This window comes from Carlito syrichta, unplaced genomic scaffold (genome assembly GCF_000164805.1).
Source record: "Carlito syrichta isolate Samal-C Ts95f unplaced genomic scaffold, Tarsius_syrichta-2.0.1 Scaffold305756, whole genome shotgun sequence".
NCBI lineage: Eukaryota > Metazoa > Chordata > Mammalia > Primates > Tarsiidae > Carlito > Carlito syrichta.
In genome coordinates, this window is record NW_007249852.1 from 202,324 (window position 1) to 220,082 (window position 17,759).

A 17,759-nucleotide genomic window follows, 5' to 3' on the forward strand; every position below is an offset into this window, starting at 1 on the left:
AAAAAAAAAAAAAAAAAAGTTAAGACTAATGGAAAAAAACACCTGCAATACAGGGATCTTGTCAAGAGAGACAACACACAAAAGATGAGCATAACCTATATTTGAAGAAGTGCCCTCAAAAGGTGTTTTTAAAGTATTCCTAATATTACACATCAAGTATAGAATGACTGTACTTCTTAAATTTTTATTTTCAATTTAATCAATCAGGAGATCTGTCCATAATAACTTTTTAAAAAAATAAGACAAATGGCAAAAATGACCTTTCATAGTCCTGTATGCTAAAGCAAAAGATGTCTATATTATATAGCATTATTGGTAATGTAATTAACATTAGTAATAACAACTCAGACTATATATAAATAATTCTTACATGAAAACAAGCATTATTCCTAAATTCCAATGCTTATGGCATCATACTTTCAACACACAAGGATACAAACATTCACTTACCATGTACATTGGGGATCCACACAGTGTCGCAGCCATCATGTTACTGTGTAGGTAACGAGCAAAACCAAAATCCGCTATTTCACAAAATGAAAAGTAGAAAAACAAATGATACCTCTACTTACATTTAACATAAATCATATGAATCTTTAAGACAAAAGATGGCACAAAAGAACAGTGAAAAATAAACTGCTTACTAAGACTGCCCACCAAAGATAAAAGTAGCTACCTTAATGTAAACAAGCTAAAAAACAGTAGTGATCATTAACTGTACAAGTCACTGCTCTATCAGTTTTGCAATCAAGAGACACAGCAAACTTTGCAAGTGAAAATGATAATTATCATGAATGATTCATTAATAGAGGTCTCGTTAAATATCAATACCAGATACAGAATTTGAACTGTGTTTTTCCTTACTGTTTCAAATAATTTTGAGACTGTGCTAAAAAAAATTGCTAAAAGCTGAATTAGATGATCTCTGAGATCCCTTTGTCAAAATCTCATGAGCTGTAAAGAATCAGGGCTATTAATTTGCTGCCAATAACACCACCACATCAACTTCCCTCTCAAGAGGCAGGGTTTACCGCTGGTATTCATAGTTAGGACTCCTAATGTGGGCCTATTGGCAGTGTCTGAAATGTAGCATATGCTAACGATAATGTAAATGATTCACATATCTAAATACACCTCAGTGACCTCAATAAAAAATTCAAATTGCATCAATAAAATCCATCATTCTAACACAGACAAACTAAAACTAAATAAAAATAGTTTCAAAAATGTCCTTTCCTTGAAAAAAATACATGGTTGTTTACCTATTTTGATGCGAATACCACTGACACTTGACTTTCTGCGATTGGCGTAAGACAACAAGATGTTCTGCGGTTTCAGATCCCTGTGGATTATTCCTTTGCTGTGCAGGATTCGCATGGCAGCTGCAATCTGATGCAGGAACACTCTGATAGTATCTTCACTGAGTGTTCCTTTAGCTGGTACAGAAGGAGTTCACATAAATATTTAAGCACACAAAATCAAATACCATCTGCATATTCCATCAACAGAATTGAGTTGTAAAGGAAAGCATGAAGGGATTAAGGAACTGGAATTCACATTTATTCCTTTTTTTAACCTTAATAATTGAAGTCTATGAAGAGAGATCAGTTCCTCAAAAACTGTAATCAATCTGTTGTAAAGAGAACTGATTTGTACTTTCATCTTTTGCTTTCTTTCACTAGTGTTTTTGCTTTTCCCTTCCCATTTTTACTGCTGATGGTAGCTGCATGGCTCTGAACACAATAGGTGCTCAACAAATGTCATTGTCCTTTACAAGAAAAAAAAATAAACTGTCCTTCATATTAGTCAAATATCTGAGATAAATGTTCATATTTAATTCCTATTATTACATGAGCACAAATTAAAAACGAGAAATCCTTGATCAGAGAGAGCCGGATACTACTGCTACTACTACCTGTGAGGGATCTGTGTTCCATATCTTTCATTCCTTTTATCTCTAACCTCACTGCTTCACACAGCATCTTTCAAAACTAAAAACACTTCAAAAATAAATGTTTTAACCTGTTTTCAACACTATAAAGAGGTCTTCCATCATTACTTGAAGGGGGCTGTCATTCAGTAAATACTACAGTATTTCTGTATATGCCAGAGTGTGTAATGGCTAACAGCCTGATTTGGAGTCAGGTTGCCTTTGTTCGAATCCCAGCTCCTCCACTTACTGTGTGAGCCTGGAAGATGATCCCTCCTCATCTATAAGATGCTGTTAAGAGACTAGCCATATTAGATTGACATGCTGATTAAACAAGATAACATATTTAATAATGAAGATGTTAGAAAAAGGCCTGGCACATAATAAGTACTTAAATGTAATAAATTTTTTACTACAATGAGTCTAAAAATCACAAACATAATTCCTTGGATCCACATTAAAGATTTAATATCTAACCTATTTAAATCCTTTGAGAACATACTTCTGTCCATATAATTCTCTGTGGTTTTTGTTTTGTTTTCTTTTTCAGTTGGGTCTCACTCTGTGGCACAATCACTGCTCACTGCAGCCTCAACCTCCTGGGCTCAGGCGATCCTTCCACCTCAGCCTTCCAAGTAGCTGGGGCTACAGGTGTGTACCACCAACTAATTTTATTTTTTTGTAGAGATGAAGTCTCACTATGTTGCCCAGGCTGGTCTTGAAGTCCTGGCCTCAAGCAATCCTCCCACCTTGGCCTCCCAAAGTGCTGGGATTACAGATGTGAGCCATCATGCCCAGCCTCATACAATTCTCCGCCTATCTTCTATATGACCTTTTCATTTATAATTAAGAAAGATAAATCATTTTAATGACATGTCAAATGACATTTCATGGTCTTAAAATCATTTTAATGACCTGTTAAGTGACATTTATGCCCTCAACATCTTCAAATAAAATAAATCTTTATGATTTAAAAATTAGCAAACACTCTTTTTTTCTGTGAGGGCTCTTCTTTTTTTTTTTTGAGATAGAGTCTCACTCTGTTGCCCAGACTGGAGTGCAGTGGCCGCTCCCGGCCACCGCAGCCTCGACCTGCTGGGCTCCGGTGATCCTTCCGCCTCAGCCTTCCAAGTAGCCGGAATTACAGGCATGCGCTACCACGCCCGGCTGATTTTTTGATTTATTGTAGAGATGAGGTCTCGCCTGCCAAGGCGGGTCTCGAACCCATGGGCTCAGGCAATCCACTCACCTCAGCCTCCCAAAGGCGCGGGATTACAGGCTGAGCCACCGAGCCCGGCTTGAGGGATCTTCTTAACCGATCCTCTTTTTTAAATTCTTTGGGATTCTTTTCCTGATGCCCACTGGAAAAAAAATTCAAACTACACTAAAATATATAAGAGAAATATTCCATAATATGATATTTGAAGATGAACACTTCAAAATTTAGAGTGCGTTCTTCCAGATCTACTTTCTTGCAGATACCAACATATATATTATCACATATTAGTGGGTGGGTCAAATCAACCACTAGAGTTTTATTTTTGTAATGTTTTACTTAAATTACATTACAACAATTGAAATGGACAGTATATTTTATTCAATTTCATTCATTTGTACCAGGGGTGATAAAAAAACATACACATTTTAAATGATGTTAAGAGATGTTTGCCGTAATCAGAAGTGTCTGGACACTGATGGTAACCACTTTGAGTACCTCTTGTAATTGCAGAAGCCAAACAAGACTTGTATTCATCTTACTGAATATTACAATTTTAATGCAGTTTTTTCCTTTCTTAAAATGTGTATACATTTTTTGGCATCCTCATTTTAAAGCTGTAAAAATTATGGTACTTTAAAATGACTGTAGCTGCTTATAACTTGTATTTTTGCTAAATTAGTTAAGAGGGCTTAAAAAAAAAAAAGATGGTGAAGACATGCGAGAAAAGGGTCATGAACCAAGGCATGCAGACACACTCTAGAAGCTGAAAAGACAAGACAAGACAAATGGATTCTTCCCTTAGAGCCTCTACAAGAAATGCAGCCCTGCTGATAACTTGACTAAACTTCTGACTTCCAGAACTGTAAGAGAATAAATTTGTGTTGTTTTAAGCCACTAAAAAAAAAAACAAAAAAACCTTGTATTTTTGCTTCATGACATACTATTGAGCAGGCCTTAAAATTTTTTTGATTCAGAGCCCAAATTCTACACTGTTTCTATGGGGGTAAAAATAATGACCTAGTTTAAGCTATTTTGAGCACATAATGTAGTATTTCTATGCATGTGGGATGTGTCCCTCATAATACAATCCCAGAAACAAAAATCCCCACATTCAAAGCTTTATGTTTTAGGCTAGGCATGGTAGCACACACGCCTGTAGTCCCAGTTACTCAGGCTGAGGCAGAAGATCTCCTGAGCCCAGGAAGCTGAGGCTGCGGTGAGCAATGACTGTGCCACTCCAGTGTGGGTGACAGATTGAGACTACAATTCAAAAACAAAAAACAAAAAAAGCATTGTCACCATCAAAACTCTTTTCAATGAATTCCTGAGCAAGTTAACACTGAGAGAAAAGCTTGGCCACAGCTGCCACACACAGTATATTCTGCTTTATAATTAATGTCAGTGTTAAAGTATAATTTACATGATTTTTTTTTTTTTAATAGAGACTCCTGGGCTCAGGGGATCCTCCTGCCACAAGTAGTCAGGACTACAGGCACATGCCACCACACTGGGCTAATTTTTGTATTTTTTTTGTAGAGACCAGGTCTTGCTATGTTGCCCAGGCTGCTCTGAACCTCTTGGCCTCAAGTGATCCTCCCACTTCACCTTCCCAAAGCACTAGGATTACAGACAAGAGCGACTGAGTTCAATAAAGAGTTGACTTTAAACTAGCAATTGACAGAATGTGTTTTCTATTTTCTTTGAAAATGTAAAAGGCATTTTGTCTCACAGAGCAAATAAAAGGACTAAATGATCCCACTGTGATACAATGGCATTCAATCCTCTAGACATCCCAGACCTCCTAGACAATGCTCTCTAAAAGGAATATAATGTGGCCACACATGAGACTTTCAATCTTCTAGTGGCCACATTTTAAAAAATGAAAAGAAACAGATACAATTATTAATATATTTAACCCAATGCATCCAAAATATTATTATTTCAACTTGTAATAAATATTCAAAAATTAATGAGATTTAATCATTCTTTCCTTCTGATAAAGTATTCAAAATTCACTGGGCATTTTACATTTACAGCACATCCCAATTCAAACTAGCCAAGAATCCAATGTGGTCAGTGGCTACTTTATTGGACAGTATAGCTCTAGACGATCCCCTAATAACCAGAACTTTTTCATATAAATGTTTCAAACTACAAGGGATTCCCTAAAGGACTGCAGCAGAGGACCAAGAGGAGGTTTAAAAACCAAATCATATAGCTTAGTTGTAATATAAACATTGGAACTAGAACCAAGCTTGCCTCCAATATTCGAGGTTTTTTTTTTTTTTGAGTTGGAGTCTCATTCTGTTGCCCAGACTGGAGTGCAGTGGCACGCTCCCAGCCACTGCAGTCTCAACCTGCTGGGCTCCGGCGATCCTTCCGCCTCAGCCTTCCAAGTAGCTGAAACTATAGGTGCGTACTACCACACTCAGTTAATTTTTTATTTATTGTAGAAATTAGGTCTTGCCAAGTTGCCCAGGCTAGTCTCGAACCCGCGGGCTCAGGCAATCCACTCGCCTTGATCTTCCTAAGTGCTGGGATTACAGGCTGAGCCACTGAGCTCGGTCTATATTCAAGTTCTTAAGCTATTCAGTCTCCTGTTCTAACGATATTGCTCTGGAATATCAAATACAAAGTTCAACAAAGCTGTCAAAATTAACTTAAATCTGCAATACTAGTAACAGTGCTTACACTGGTGAATAATACTTCTGTTAGTGAGGGAAACTAATTTTCTTTTTTTAAAAGTATGTTCTCCAGAAAAGTAAAAACCAATATATATATTTTTTGAGTTGGAGTCTCACTCTGTCGCCCAGGCTGGAGTGCAGTGGCACATTCACAGCCACTGCAGTCACAACCTGCTGGGCTCAGGCAATCCTTCCACCTCAGCCTTCCAAGTAGTTGGAACTACAGGCGCACGCCACCACGCCTGGCTAATTTCTTAAATTTATTGTAGAGATGAGGTCTCGCCAAGTTGCCCAGCTGATCTCGAACCCGGGGGCTCAGAGTGAGACTCCAAATCAAAAAAAAAAGAAAATACTTTGGAGGGACACAATTGTGTTTGAATGCTCCATATCCTATATGTATGCATGCTGGGAAAAGAATTTCAAGTACCACACAGTACTAAAATCTTACTTCTCTGTGACAAATAATTTCAATCTTACCTTTGCTCCCTTATAACCTTGTTTGGTTTTTGTTACTTTTTTTATTTATGAAGAATGTTCACATAAATACATTCTTGGATATATTCTTCCACTATGACTTTTTTTCTTTTTTTTTGAGTTGGAGTCTCACTCTGTCACCCAGGCTGGAGTGCAGTGGCATGTTCATGGCCACCGCAGCCTCGACTTACTGGGGCTCAGACAGTCCTTCCAACTTCAGCCTTTCAAGTAGCTAGAACTATAGGCGTGCGCCACCCCACCCAGCTAATTTTTCTTAATTTATTATAGAGACCAGTTCTCACCAAGTAGCTCAGGCTGGTCTCAAACCCCTGGGCTCAGGCAATCCTCTCACCTGGGCCTCCCAAAGTGCTGGGATTTTAGGCATGAGCCACTGTGCCCAGTCACTATGATTTTTTTAAAAAAAGAAATGAACGGGACAAAGATCTAGTAAAGCTTTGAAGGAGAGAAATTCTATTTGGTTTCTTCTCTCCTGGGGAGAGGACTATGTCTCAAATACTGTTAGAGACAGACATGCAAAAAGGTTAAGTACTTATATACAAGTAAAGTTTAGGAACAAAACCACAACCAACAACAATTGGTCAGCAAAGTCACTACAAGTTAAGCAAATACACAAATATTTATTAAATATTTCTCTACCAGTGCAGGAAACAGGTAGCATATTTCATAAGTATCTCTCAGGATTAAACAAACTGTGGTACTATTTTTTTCCCCAGCGGTACTATTTCTATTGAACACAGACACACACACACAAAATTACCTTGTAAATAATCTGCCAGGTCTCCACCATTGCAATACTGGTATATATAAAAGAAAAAGTAATTAAAATGAGGACAGTGAACCAAGATTAATTAATTAATCCATTATCAATTTTATTTAAAAAGTCACTTGTATGTGCTATAATAAAAATCGAGTCTAAAAAACATGATTATGCAATAAAAATTTTTAAAATTTTATATTTCTCTAGCAGACTCTAGATTACTAAATCAACTTCATTAATTCAAAATTTCAAGTAATAACCTACCGCCAATTTTAAAATGCATATTAATCAAAAGGAACTTGAAATAAATTAAACAGAAGTTTGTATATTACTTACCTCCATCACCAAAAAGACAGAATTAGGTAATTCCTGAAAAGTAAACATATTAAGTATCATCTAGAGAAAAATTAAACACAAAAGTTAAAAATAGTAAGTTAATAAAAATACTACTTGTTCATTATTAAAACTAATAGAATGAAATTACAAAATCCATTAGAAAGTGAAATTAAAATTCCCAACACAATGATTTAAGTATCTCTTCTTCACAGCCAAATCAAAACTTAGTTTTGAGAACACTATTGTAGTCATCAGAGGTTCAATTCTGTTTATAGAGAGAACTAGAAGAAAGATTCATCTTTTGGTTATGATCAACTGAAAACAATATTTAAGACAAAAAAACATGATAAATTTACCACTTGTGGAAAAAAGGAAGGATTATTTGGTCCTAAAGGAAATTCTTCCACTTTGAAAACTGTATGATTTGGAACAGCAAAATCACATAATCCTCCCTAGCAACATTAAATGCACAATCTGATTTCTGAAACACATGACCCAAGATGCCTGGATTTTTGTTTTTCTGGTTTTTATGTTTATTTGGGGTAATCACATTATCAAGGAATTGTTGGCAAAGGGAAATGTTTTATCACATGTTACTAAGACATGTTCCAAGATGTTAAGGAAATGAATTGCGGAATTTTACAAAGTCTCTCAAATTCATACAGCTCCAGATCTATTGCCTGGTAAGTAACTCAAAGACTGATTAGCTGGCTCTTCAATGACAATTTTTATGATGCAAGCCTCAAACAGATGCCTGGGTTCCCTAACTGCAGCACTCCCATAATAAATCAGTAAGGAGGTGGAGAGCAGCCAGCTCCCAGCAGACTAGATGACCAAGTAGAAATAAATACTTCCTTATAACAGAAATAAAAACAAAAAAATGTTTCTAAGAGTTAAATCATTTCTCTTATGAACTAAATATCATTCATAACAAAATCTAATCTAATCCAGACCAAAATATCCTATAATCCCTAAAAACACTGAAAAATCATTCAACACTGACAATCTTCAACAATATTTTCTTCTTCTCAAACATATAGTCGAAAAATATGATCTCAAATCAGTTTTGCTTAATCACATAATAACACCATATCCTAACTAGAGAAGAGAAAAGAAAGCTAGGAATTCTTAAGAGGAGGCAGCTCAACAGCCATAAACAATTTCTATTTACTCAAGAAGCAGAGGTCAAATTCCCATTTTGGTTTTCATAATTTTGAGGTTATACATAACTACTTAGTTTTTTCCATTCATTCATTCACTCATTCAAGAAATAATAATGAAACAGAAATACTTTAACATCCTTGACTTCTCATGCAAGTTTTCCTTTGTTCACTTTCAAAGGAGTGAAAATTTCCAGAGTCAATCATTCTTTCTTTTGAATACCCCTTCCATTACAAAATAGCTTTTTTTTTTTTTTGAGTTGGCACCCTCATCACAGCTACCACAGCTTTGACTGCTGGGCTCAAGTGATCCTTCCTGCTCAGGCTTCCAAGTAGCTGGAACTACAGGCTTGCACCATCACACCCGGCTAATTTTTTCATTTATTGTAGAGACAAGGTCTTGCCAAGTTGCCCAGGCTGGTCTTGAACCTCTGGGCTTAGACAATCCTCTCACCTCCACCTCCCAAAGTGCTAAAATTACAGGTGTCAGCCACTGTGCCCAGTCAAAATAGTGCACTTTTTTCTTTTTTTTTTTTGAGTTGGAGTCTCACTCAGTCGCCCAGACTGGAGTGCAGTGGCCGCTCCTGGCCACCGCAGCCTCGACCTGCTGGGCTCCGGCGATCCTTCCGCCTCAGCCTTCCAAGTAGCTGGAACTACTCGGCGCGCGCTACCACACCCACCTAGTTTTTTTTATTTATTGTAGAGATGAGGTCTCGCCAACTTGCCCAGGCAGATCTCAAACCCGGGCTGGCTCAGGCAATTCACTCACCTCGGCCTCCCAAAGTGCAGGATTACAGGCTGAGCCACTGAGCCCAGCCCTTTTTTTTTTTTTTAATGAAGCACTTCAACAATCTAGAGCATGAGTAGCTTGCAAGATCCAAGAAAGAGTCCAAAAAGAAATAAGAAAAAGTTTCTTCTTTTAACAGAACCAATCAAGTCATCCACAGATAAATCAAAACTCAAATGGTACTAGGGCACCAGAGAACTCAGAAAAGAGATACTTAGAGGAACAGAAGGACTAAAAAGTGAAAGCAAAAGCAAGGCCCGTAAAACCCATCAGCCAGTTCACTGAGGGTTTACCATAGCTATATACATATGTATCCTCCTCTCCTAATATCAAGAAATCCACACCCTCCAATCTTCTCCAACACGTCCATTAACAAAATTAAAGACATAGCCCAAACTCCTTCACAACTAAGATAAAAACCTAATTCCTAAAAAGAAAAAAGAGAATACTGTTGTGATATTATGCTACCTGCCTATAAACAGACAAAATAGGTAGATTTTACCCATGGTTCCTGGTTTATAACTCCCAGAGCCCTTGCTATAATGTTGGGGAACTTCAGGCCTCAAAACAGAATCACTCTCTCTGACCTTCTCTTGCCCTCCTTTCACCTGCTCAAAGTAGGACTCTAATTTTTCCCTTCTTTTCTGATTGTAGGTCATCAGACCCCCATTTCAGAAGGGGTCTTGTCCTATCCCCTGGAGGAAGGAGTGCTGCAAAGAAGCCAAGAAGAATCTGAACAAGCAGGCCTTGCTGGGTTTCCCCACTCAGTCTCTTAGTATTAGATCCTACCCTTTTTATCCAATCACATTTCTACACAGTTGTCCATGTTTCAATTATGTCTCCATAAAAGGCCAAAGAGGATAGGGATCAGCAAGCTTCTGGACAGCTGAACAAGCGGTACACCCAGAGAGGGCACAAGAGCTCCATGCCCTTTCCACCATACCTCATCCTATGCATCTCTTCATCTATATCCTTTTTAATAACCTTTATAATAAATTGGCAGGCCAGGCTTGGTGGCTCAGCCTATAATCCCAGCACTTTGGGAGGCCAAGGCAAGTAGACTGCCTGAACCCATGGGTTCGAGACCAGCCCGGGCAACTTGACGAGACCTCATCTCTATAGTTAATCAAAAATTAGCCAGGTATGGTAGCACGCGCCTGTAGTTCCAGCTACTTGGAAGGCTGAAGCGGAAGGATTGTTGGAGCCCAGTAAGGTGACCCTGGGGCGGCCATGAGCGTGCCACTGCACGACAGCCTAGACGACAGAGTGAGACTCCAAATCAAATAAATAAACAAACTGGCAAACATGTTTCCCTGGTTCTGTGAGCCACTCTAGAAAATTGATCAAATCCAAAGAAGTCATAAGAACCCCAACTTGAAGCTGGCCGGTCAGAAGTTCCAGAGGCCCAGACTTGTGACTGGTGTATGAAGTGAAGGCAGTCTTGGGGACTGAGCCTTCCACCTGTGGGATCTGATGCTATCTCTAGTTAGACAGTATCAGACTAGAACGGAATTAGAGGGGCCAGGCTCGGGGCTCAGCCTGTAATCCCAGCACTTTGGGAGGCTGAGGCAAGTGGACTGCCTAAGCCTGAGGGTTTGCGATCAGCCTGGGCAACTTAGCGAGACCTCGTTCCTACAATAAGTAAAAAAAATTAGCTAGGTGTAGTAGTGCACACCTATAGTTCCAACTACATGGAAGGCTGAGGCGGAAGGATTGTGGGCGTCCAGCAGGTCAACAATGGGGTGGCTGTGAGCGTGCCACGGTACTTCGGTCTGGGTGACAGAGTGAGATACCAACTCAATTAAAAAAAAAAAAAAATAGAGGATACACAGCTAATATCCACTGCAGAACTGATCAGCTGTTTGGTATATGAGGAGAAACTCCCATACATTTGGTCACAGAAGTCTTCTGCATTGATTGTGCTTGAGGGAGAAAACAGAAAAACTCTTTGAGTGTTTTTCCCTTAGAATTATGAAAAATACTATATGCCCTATGTGAAAATTTAGGGGAAATAACAAATTTTTTAAACCTTTGTTTGATAAAAAACACAACTAAAGCTGATGAGAAATAGAGTATTTAAAAAGGCCCATGTCTATTAAAGAAATTTAATTATAATTTAAAACCTTTTCACAAAGAAATTCGCAAGTTTCAATGTAATCCTAATCAAATTCTGAGAATGTTTCATATGTGTGGAAATTGATAAGCTAACCTAAAGATTAACGTGCAAATTTAAAAGGCCAAGAACAACTAAATGCAATCTAGAAGAAGAAAAACAGAAATTAGACGACTTACACTGCTAGATATCAAGGCTTACTGTAAAATTGTAGTAAGCAAAACAGTATGGCAAAGGCTTACAGGGCAGAAAGAGAGTTCAGAAATGGACCCACACATATGTGGTCACTCATTTATGACAAAGGAGACACTACAGTACAGAAGGGAAAGGGGCATCTGTTCAATAAGTGGTTATGGTTCAAGTGGCTGCCCACATGTAAAAGCAAATGAGTCTTGACCCTGCCTCATGCCACATACAAAAATCACTCATTCAGGCAGATAACAGAGGTAAATGCGAAAGACAAAACAATAAATATTTTTGGGAAAAAAGCACAGGAGAATATCTTAATGACTGTAGGGTAGGTAAGGAACGTCTTTTAAAAGATGACACAAAAGCACTAAATATAAAGGAAAAATAACAAACTGAACTATATTAAGATTTAGAACTTCTGTTCATCAAAATAAACTATTAATAGAGTAAAAAGGCAAGTCACAGCGTGGGATGTCATTTACAATACTTATATCAGGTAAAGTATTCATGTTCAAAGCACATAAAGAACTCCAACAAATGAATAACACAAAAACAGCCCAACAAAAAAACAGGCAAGAGATTTCCATAGGAATTTCAAAAAGTAGACATTTAAATGGCTAATAAACATACAAAACATGCTTAAATCAGCAGTCATCAGGAGAATGCTAATTAAAATCATAGTTGCCGGGCTCGGTGGCTCAGCCTGTAATCCCGCACCTTTGGGAGGCTGAGGTGAGTGGATTGCCTGAGCCCATGGGCTCGAGACCCGCCTGGGCAGCGAGACCTCATCTCTACATTAAAACAAAAAATCAGCCGGGCGTGGTAGTGCATGCCTGTAATTCCGGCTACTCGGAAGGCTGAAGCAGAAGGATCGCTGGAGCCCAGCAGGCGAGGCTGCGGTGGCCAGGAGCAGCCACTGCACTCCAGTCTGGGCGATCAAGTGAGACTCCAACTCAAAAAAAATAAAAATAAAAATAAAAATAAAATCGTAATTGATACTTCACCAGAATGGCTAAAATTGCCAGAAGCTGGCAAGAATGTGGAGGAGCTGAACTGTCAAACACCTGCTGCTGGAAGTGTAAAGCAATTCACAGGCAGTATCGACGAAAGCTGGGCCTACACATAGTCTATGATCTTCAAATTCTTCTCCTAGAAATTGTCCCTTACAAAACCTATTTCAACACAAAATAATGGCAGGAGGAGAGGGACTTGAAGGAGCAACCACAGCAACAAGCTGTTTCCACTGCTTACACCTAGCCTCTTAAGGAGGCTTTGGGATGGGGAGAATGTAAAAATAATATAAAATTAACAAGGATGTCCTGATTTGGAAATATGTCTTCAATACAGGGTCAAATTTTTTAATTTCAGTTGTAAAAAAAAATTTCAGTGCATGTATACATGCAAATATGTATAAAGACTATGACAAAAACTTCAATTCCTAAAAACCATGCATTAACAGTAGTACTGTGCATCCTTCATTAGTTAACGCAGAAAGGAAATACAGAGGCATCAGAAAAGGGTATCTCTTTTTTTTATTTTTATTTTTTTAGTTGGACTCTCACTTTGTCACCCAGGCTGCAGTGCAGCAGCACGCTCACAACCACTGCAGCCTTGACCTGCTGGGCTTAGATGGTCCTTCTGTCTCAGCCTTACAAGTAGCTGGAACTACAGATGCATGCCACCACGCCCGGCTAATTTTTGTGATTTATTGTAGAGACGAGGTCTCACCAAGTTGCCCAGACTGATCTCATTACCTCCCCCCCCCCGGGGGGGGGGGGCTCAGGCAATCCACTCACCTCAGTCTCCCAAAGTGCTGGGATTACAGGTTGAGCCACTGCGCCTGGCAGAGGGTATCTCTTTTTAACCTCATATACAGCTAGACCATATGAATTGTTTTTACACTGAGGACCTACTACTTTTGAAATTTAAAAAAACAATAAAGATAAAGCGAATTTTTTTAAAAAGTAAAATACCATGAGCAGGTGGCACTGTACAGAATTCAAATGCCTAGAAGAAGTGAAGAAAACAAAAACATAATACAAAGCAATAGAAAAGAAGTAAGTAAACAACAAAAGAAAGATTCAAAGAAAAATTCCTGGTTCCTAAGACCCCTCACATCTCTCTGTTACATTTCTTAATTCATTCTCCACCCCTCAGGCAACTTCTATGGCTTATCTCATTAAAAAAGCGGAAAGAAACACCATTCCTCTAATACTTAGGCTTATTTCCCTTGGGGTTACCTGGACCTAGACAGCCTCATAGCATTCTATGAGTAAGCAGGGTGGGAATTACCAGCTGTACTTTAGTGAGAGGGTGGTGTCAACAAGATAAAAAGTGGCCTGCTCAAGATCCAAAGTTGAGTTTGCCATTAAAAAAAAAAAGTACTCTAAGCCTCTTATTCCCATCCAGCGTTCTTAGATCATTTCCTAGTCTGTATAGGCTGCTATAATAAACTACCATAGACTGGGTGGCTTGGTAACAGAAATGTATTTCTCAAAGTTCTGGAGCCTGGGAAGTTCATCAAGGCACAGACGAATTCAGTATATAATGAGGGCTCACTTCTGGTTCATTGGCAGCCATCTTCTCGCTATAGTTTCACATAGTAGGAGCAAGAGATGTGGAGGAATATGAGGCCCAATTAGGCCAGCAGCAATTGGGTAAACTGGGTATACTGAGGAAGGAAATCTCAGCATGAGATTCTACAAATGTTATTTTAAAAACTTACTGATAACAGCAAAGAGCTGTAAAAGCTAGTTAGCCAGCTGTAAAACATTTGTAGTAAACAATAAGTAGTTAACCATTTGTTACCAGTTAACTATTGCTGTTAACTAAACTTATCTTAAATAAGCAAAATACCACTATCAGTCACTTCACAAACCTCTGGAAATTTCTTTTTGCAGACCAACCCCAAAGACAATTCACACCAAATCCCTCTTATAAAAACACCCCTCTGTCCCCTGCCTCTTCACAGACAGCAGACACATTCTACATTATTGGCCTGTTGTGTCCTTCATAAAGAATTTTCCTTGTAATAAATCTAATTTTCTAATTCATACTGTCTTGGTGAATACTTTCATCCCCACTCTGACTCTGGCCATACCCAGCCTGCCACACATAGTAGGAGCCATTAGAGTCTCTTTTATAAAGGCACTAATCCTATTCAGGAGGGCTCCACCCTCATAACCTAATCACCTCCCAAAGACCCCCACCTAATGCCATCACTTGGGGGATGGGATTTCAACATATGAATTTTGGAGGAACATAAACATTCAGAACACAGCAAATATTTTTTAAAAACATATAGACGGCCAGGCTTGGTGGCTCAGCCTGTAATCCCAGCACTTTGGGAGGCCAAGGCGAATGGATTGCCTGAACTCATGGGTTCAAGACCAGCCTGGGCAACTTAACAAGACCTCCTCTTTACAATACATCAAAAATTAGTCAGGTATGATAGCGTGCACCTGTAGTTCCGATTACTTGGAAGGCTGAGGCAGAAGTATCACCTTAGCCCAGCAGGACAAGGCTAGGGTGGCTGTGAGTGTGCCACTGCACTACAGCCTGGGAGACAGAGTGAGACTCCAACTCAAAAAAAATAATAATACAGATACAAAATAAATAGAATATATGAAAGCCAGTTCTGGTTTACTAACCTGACACAAACCAATATAGGCTTGTGGAAAAACTACTTCCTAAATCTGTATCTCAATAGTACTAATTACATCAAAGGTTGTAAAAATATTCAGAATACAAAACACTGACCTCAAATCTATTTATATATTGATAACTAAGTACTCATCTAATCTAACCCTGATTTGCTGTAATTCTTCAAATTGCCTAAGTCCTAACTTTTTTTTTTTTTCCGAGTTGGAGTCTCACTCTGTCACCCAGACTGGGATGCAGTGGCCGCTCCTGGCCACCGAAGCCTCGACCTGCTGGGCTCCGGCGATCCTTCTGGCTCAGCCTTCCAAGTAGCTGGAACTACAGGTGCGCGCTACCACACCTGGCTAATTCTTTTGATTTATTGTAGAGATGAGGTCTCGCCAAGTTGCCCAGGCGGGTCTCGAACCCACGGGCTCAGGCAATCCACTCACCTCAGCCTCCCAAAAGTACGGGATTAATAGTCCTACAGAAGATATAATACTCTTCTGTAGTTATCCTCAAAACAAGGTAAAAGTCTGGGATAACTGGTTAGGTTTTCTGGAAAATAAATTGAGACCCTATATCATCCCTTTGTACATAAAAGAAATTTCAAAGGTCAAAAATATAAATATGAAGAAATGAATTCACAAGTACTAGAAGAAAACACAGGGGACTATTTTCATAACCTCAGAGTGGAGAAATCTTTCTATAATATGAAACCTAGAGGTCATTAAAGAAGTGGATAAATTCTACCAGGTGGCCAGACTCGGTGGCTCAGCCTGTATTGCCTGAGCCCATGGGTTTGAGACCAGCCCAGGCAACCTGGTGAGACCTGTCTCTACAATAAATCAAAAATTAGCCAGGCATGGTAGTGCACGCCTTAGTTCCGGCTACTTGGAAGGCTGAAGTGGAAGGATTGCAGAGCCCAGCAGGTTGACACCGGGGTGGCTGTGAGCGTGCCACTGCCCTCCAGTCGGGGCTATGGAGTGAAATTCCAACTCAAAAAAAAAAAATTCTACCATATAAGAACTTCCATATTATCAAAAAGAGGCTAAAATAAGACCAAAAAAAAAAAAAAAAAGACAAGAGAGAAAAAAAATCTCAAAACATACGATAAAGAAATGTCAACTCTGATTCCCTCCTTTTCGCCTCCTACAGTCCAAGTGCCCAAGGCCTATCAATTCTATCTCCTAAACATCTCACCAATCTGCCAGTTCTCCTTGCCTTCACTGATGTCATCAATCTTTCTCACCCAAATATATATAACTTTTTACTTTTAGTAACTGTGTAATATTTCATAGTGTGGCTATATTACTGTTATATTCAGCCATTTCCTTACTAAAGAATGTTAATTTGTTTGTAGTGTTGGGCACTTTAAGCAATGCTACCGTTAACAATTCCTGGACATATATCCAAATTCTCATGCTTATATGGCTATGGGATAAATGTTCAGATATCAAAGTTGCTTGGAAAAACAGCTACCTATTTTTAATAAAAACAGATAGCCCTCTTAATTCCATTTTTTTTTTTTTTTTTTAGTTGGAGTCTCACTCTGTTGCCCAAGCTAGAGTGCAGTGGCATACACACAGTCACCCCAGCGACAACCTGCTGGGCTCCGGCAATCCTTCCACCTCAGCCTTCCAAGTAGCTGGAACTACAGGCGTGTGCTACTGCACTCAGCTAATTTTTTTTTTTTAATTGTAGAGACGAGGTCTCGCCAAATTGCCCAGGTTGGTCTCAAACCTGCAGACTCAGGTTATCCATTCGTCTTGACCTCCCAAAGTGCTGGGATTACAGGCTGAGCCACCGAGTCCGGTCAATTCAAATATTTTTAAATTACCTATTATACTACAAGACACTCTTCTAGGCACCAAGCTACAAACTAGCAGTAAGTAAACACTTAAATGTCCTGCTTTTTAAGCTTAAATTCTAAGAGGGAAGGGTCAAGGGAGAGACAACAACAACAACAAAAAGAAATAGTAGATGCAGCATATTAGAGGGTGGTAAGTGCTTTAGAAAAAACACAGGAAAGGGATATAGAGAGTGCTGAGGAGGGAACTGCAATCTTATTTAGGGTGGCTAAAGAAAGCTTCACTGAGAACATAATATATGAGTAAATACCTAAAGGAGATTTGGGGACACATCTGAAATATATTTTTGTATACTACAGGGATAGAGATAGCAATACAGTGTACAGGCTATCTGGAGGAAGAAGGTCTTAGACAAAAGGAGAAAGGGAGCCGGGCTCGGTGGCTCAGCCTGTAATCCCGCGCCTTTGGGAGGCTGAGGTGAGTGGATTGCCTGAGCCTGCGGGTTCGAGACCTGCCTGGACAGCGAGACCTCATCTCTACAATAAATCAAAAAATCAGCCGGGCGTGGTAGCGCATGCCTGTAATTCCCGGCTACTTGGAATGCTGAGTGGAAAGGATCGCTGGAGCCCAGCAGTCAAG

The 17,759-nt window shown here is 39.2% G+C and overlaps 1 protein-coding gene across 1 annotated transcript in view; it reads right to left on the reverse strand.

Moving 5' to 3' along the window:
• ULK2 (unc-51 like autophagy activating kinase 2) overlaps positions 1-17,759 on the reverse strand; it is a 99,405-nt gene that overhangs the window by 72,896 nt on the left and 8,750 nt on the right. Inside the window, exons 4-7 of the mRNA XM_008062602.2 lie at positions 7,422-7,454; positions 7,086-7,122; positions 1,263-1,436; positions 451-524 (exon numbers count right to left, since the gene is read on the reverse strand). Coding sequence (XP_008060793.1) covers positions 451-524; positions 1,263-1,436; positions 7,086-7,122; positions 7,422-7,427 — 291 coding nt within the window. The 5' untranslated portion in view covers positions 7,428-7,454. The remainder of the gene's footprint in view (positions 1-450; positions 525-1,262; positions 1,437-7,085; positions 7,123-7,421; positions 7,455-17,759) is intronic.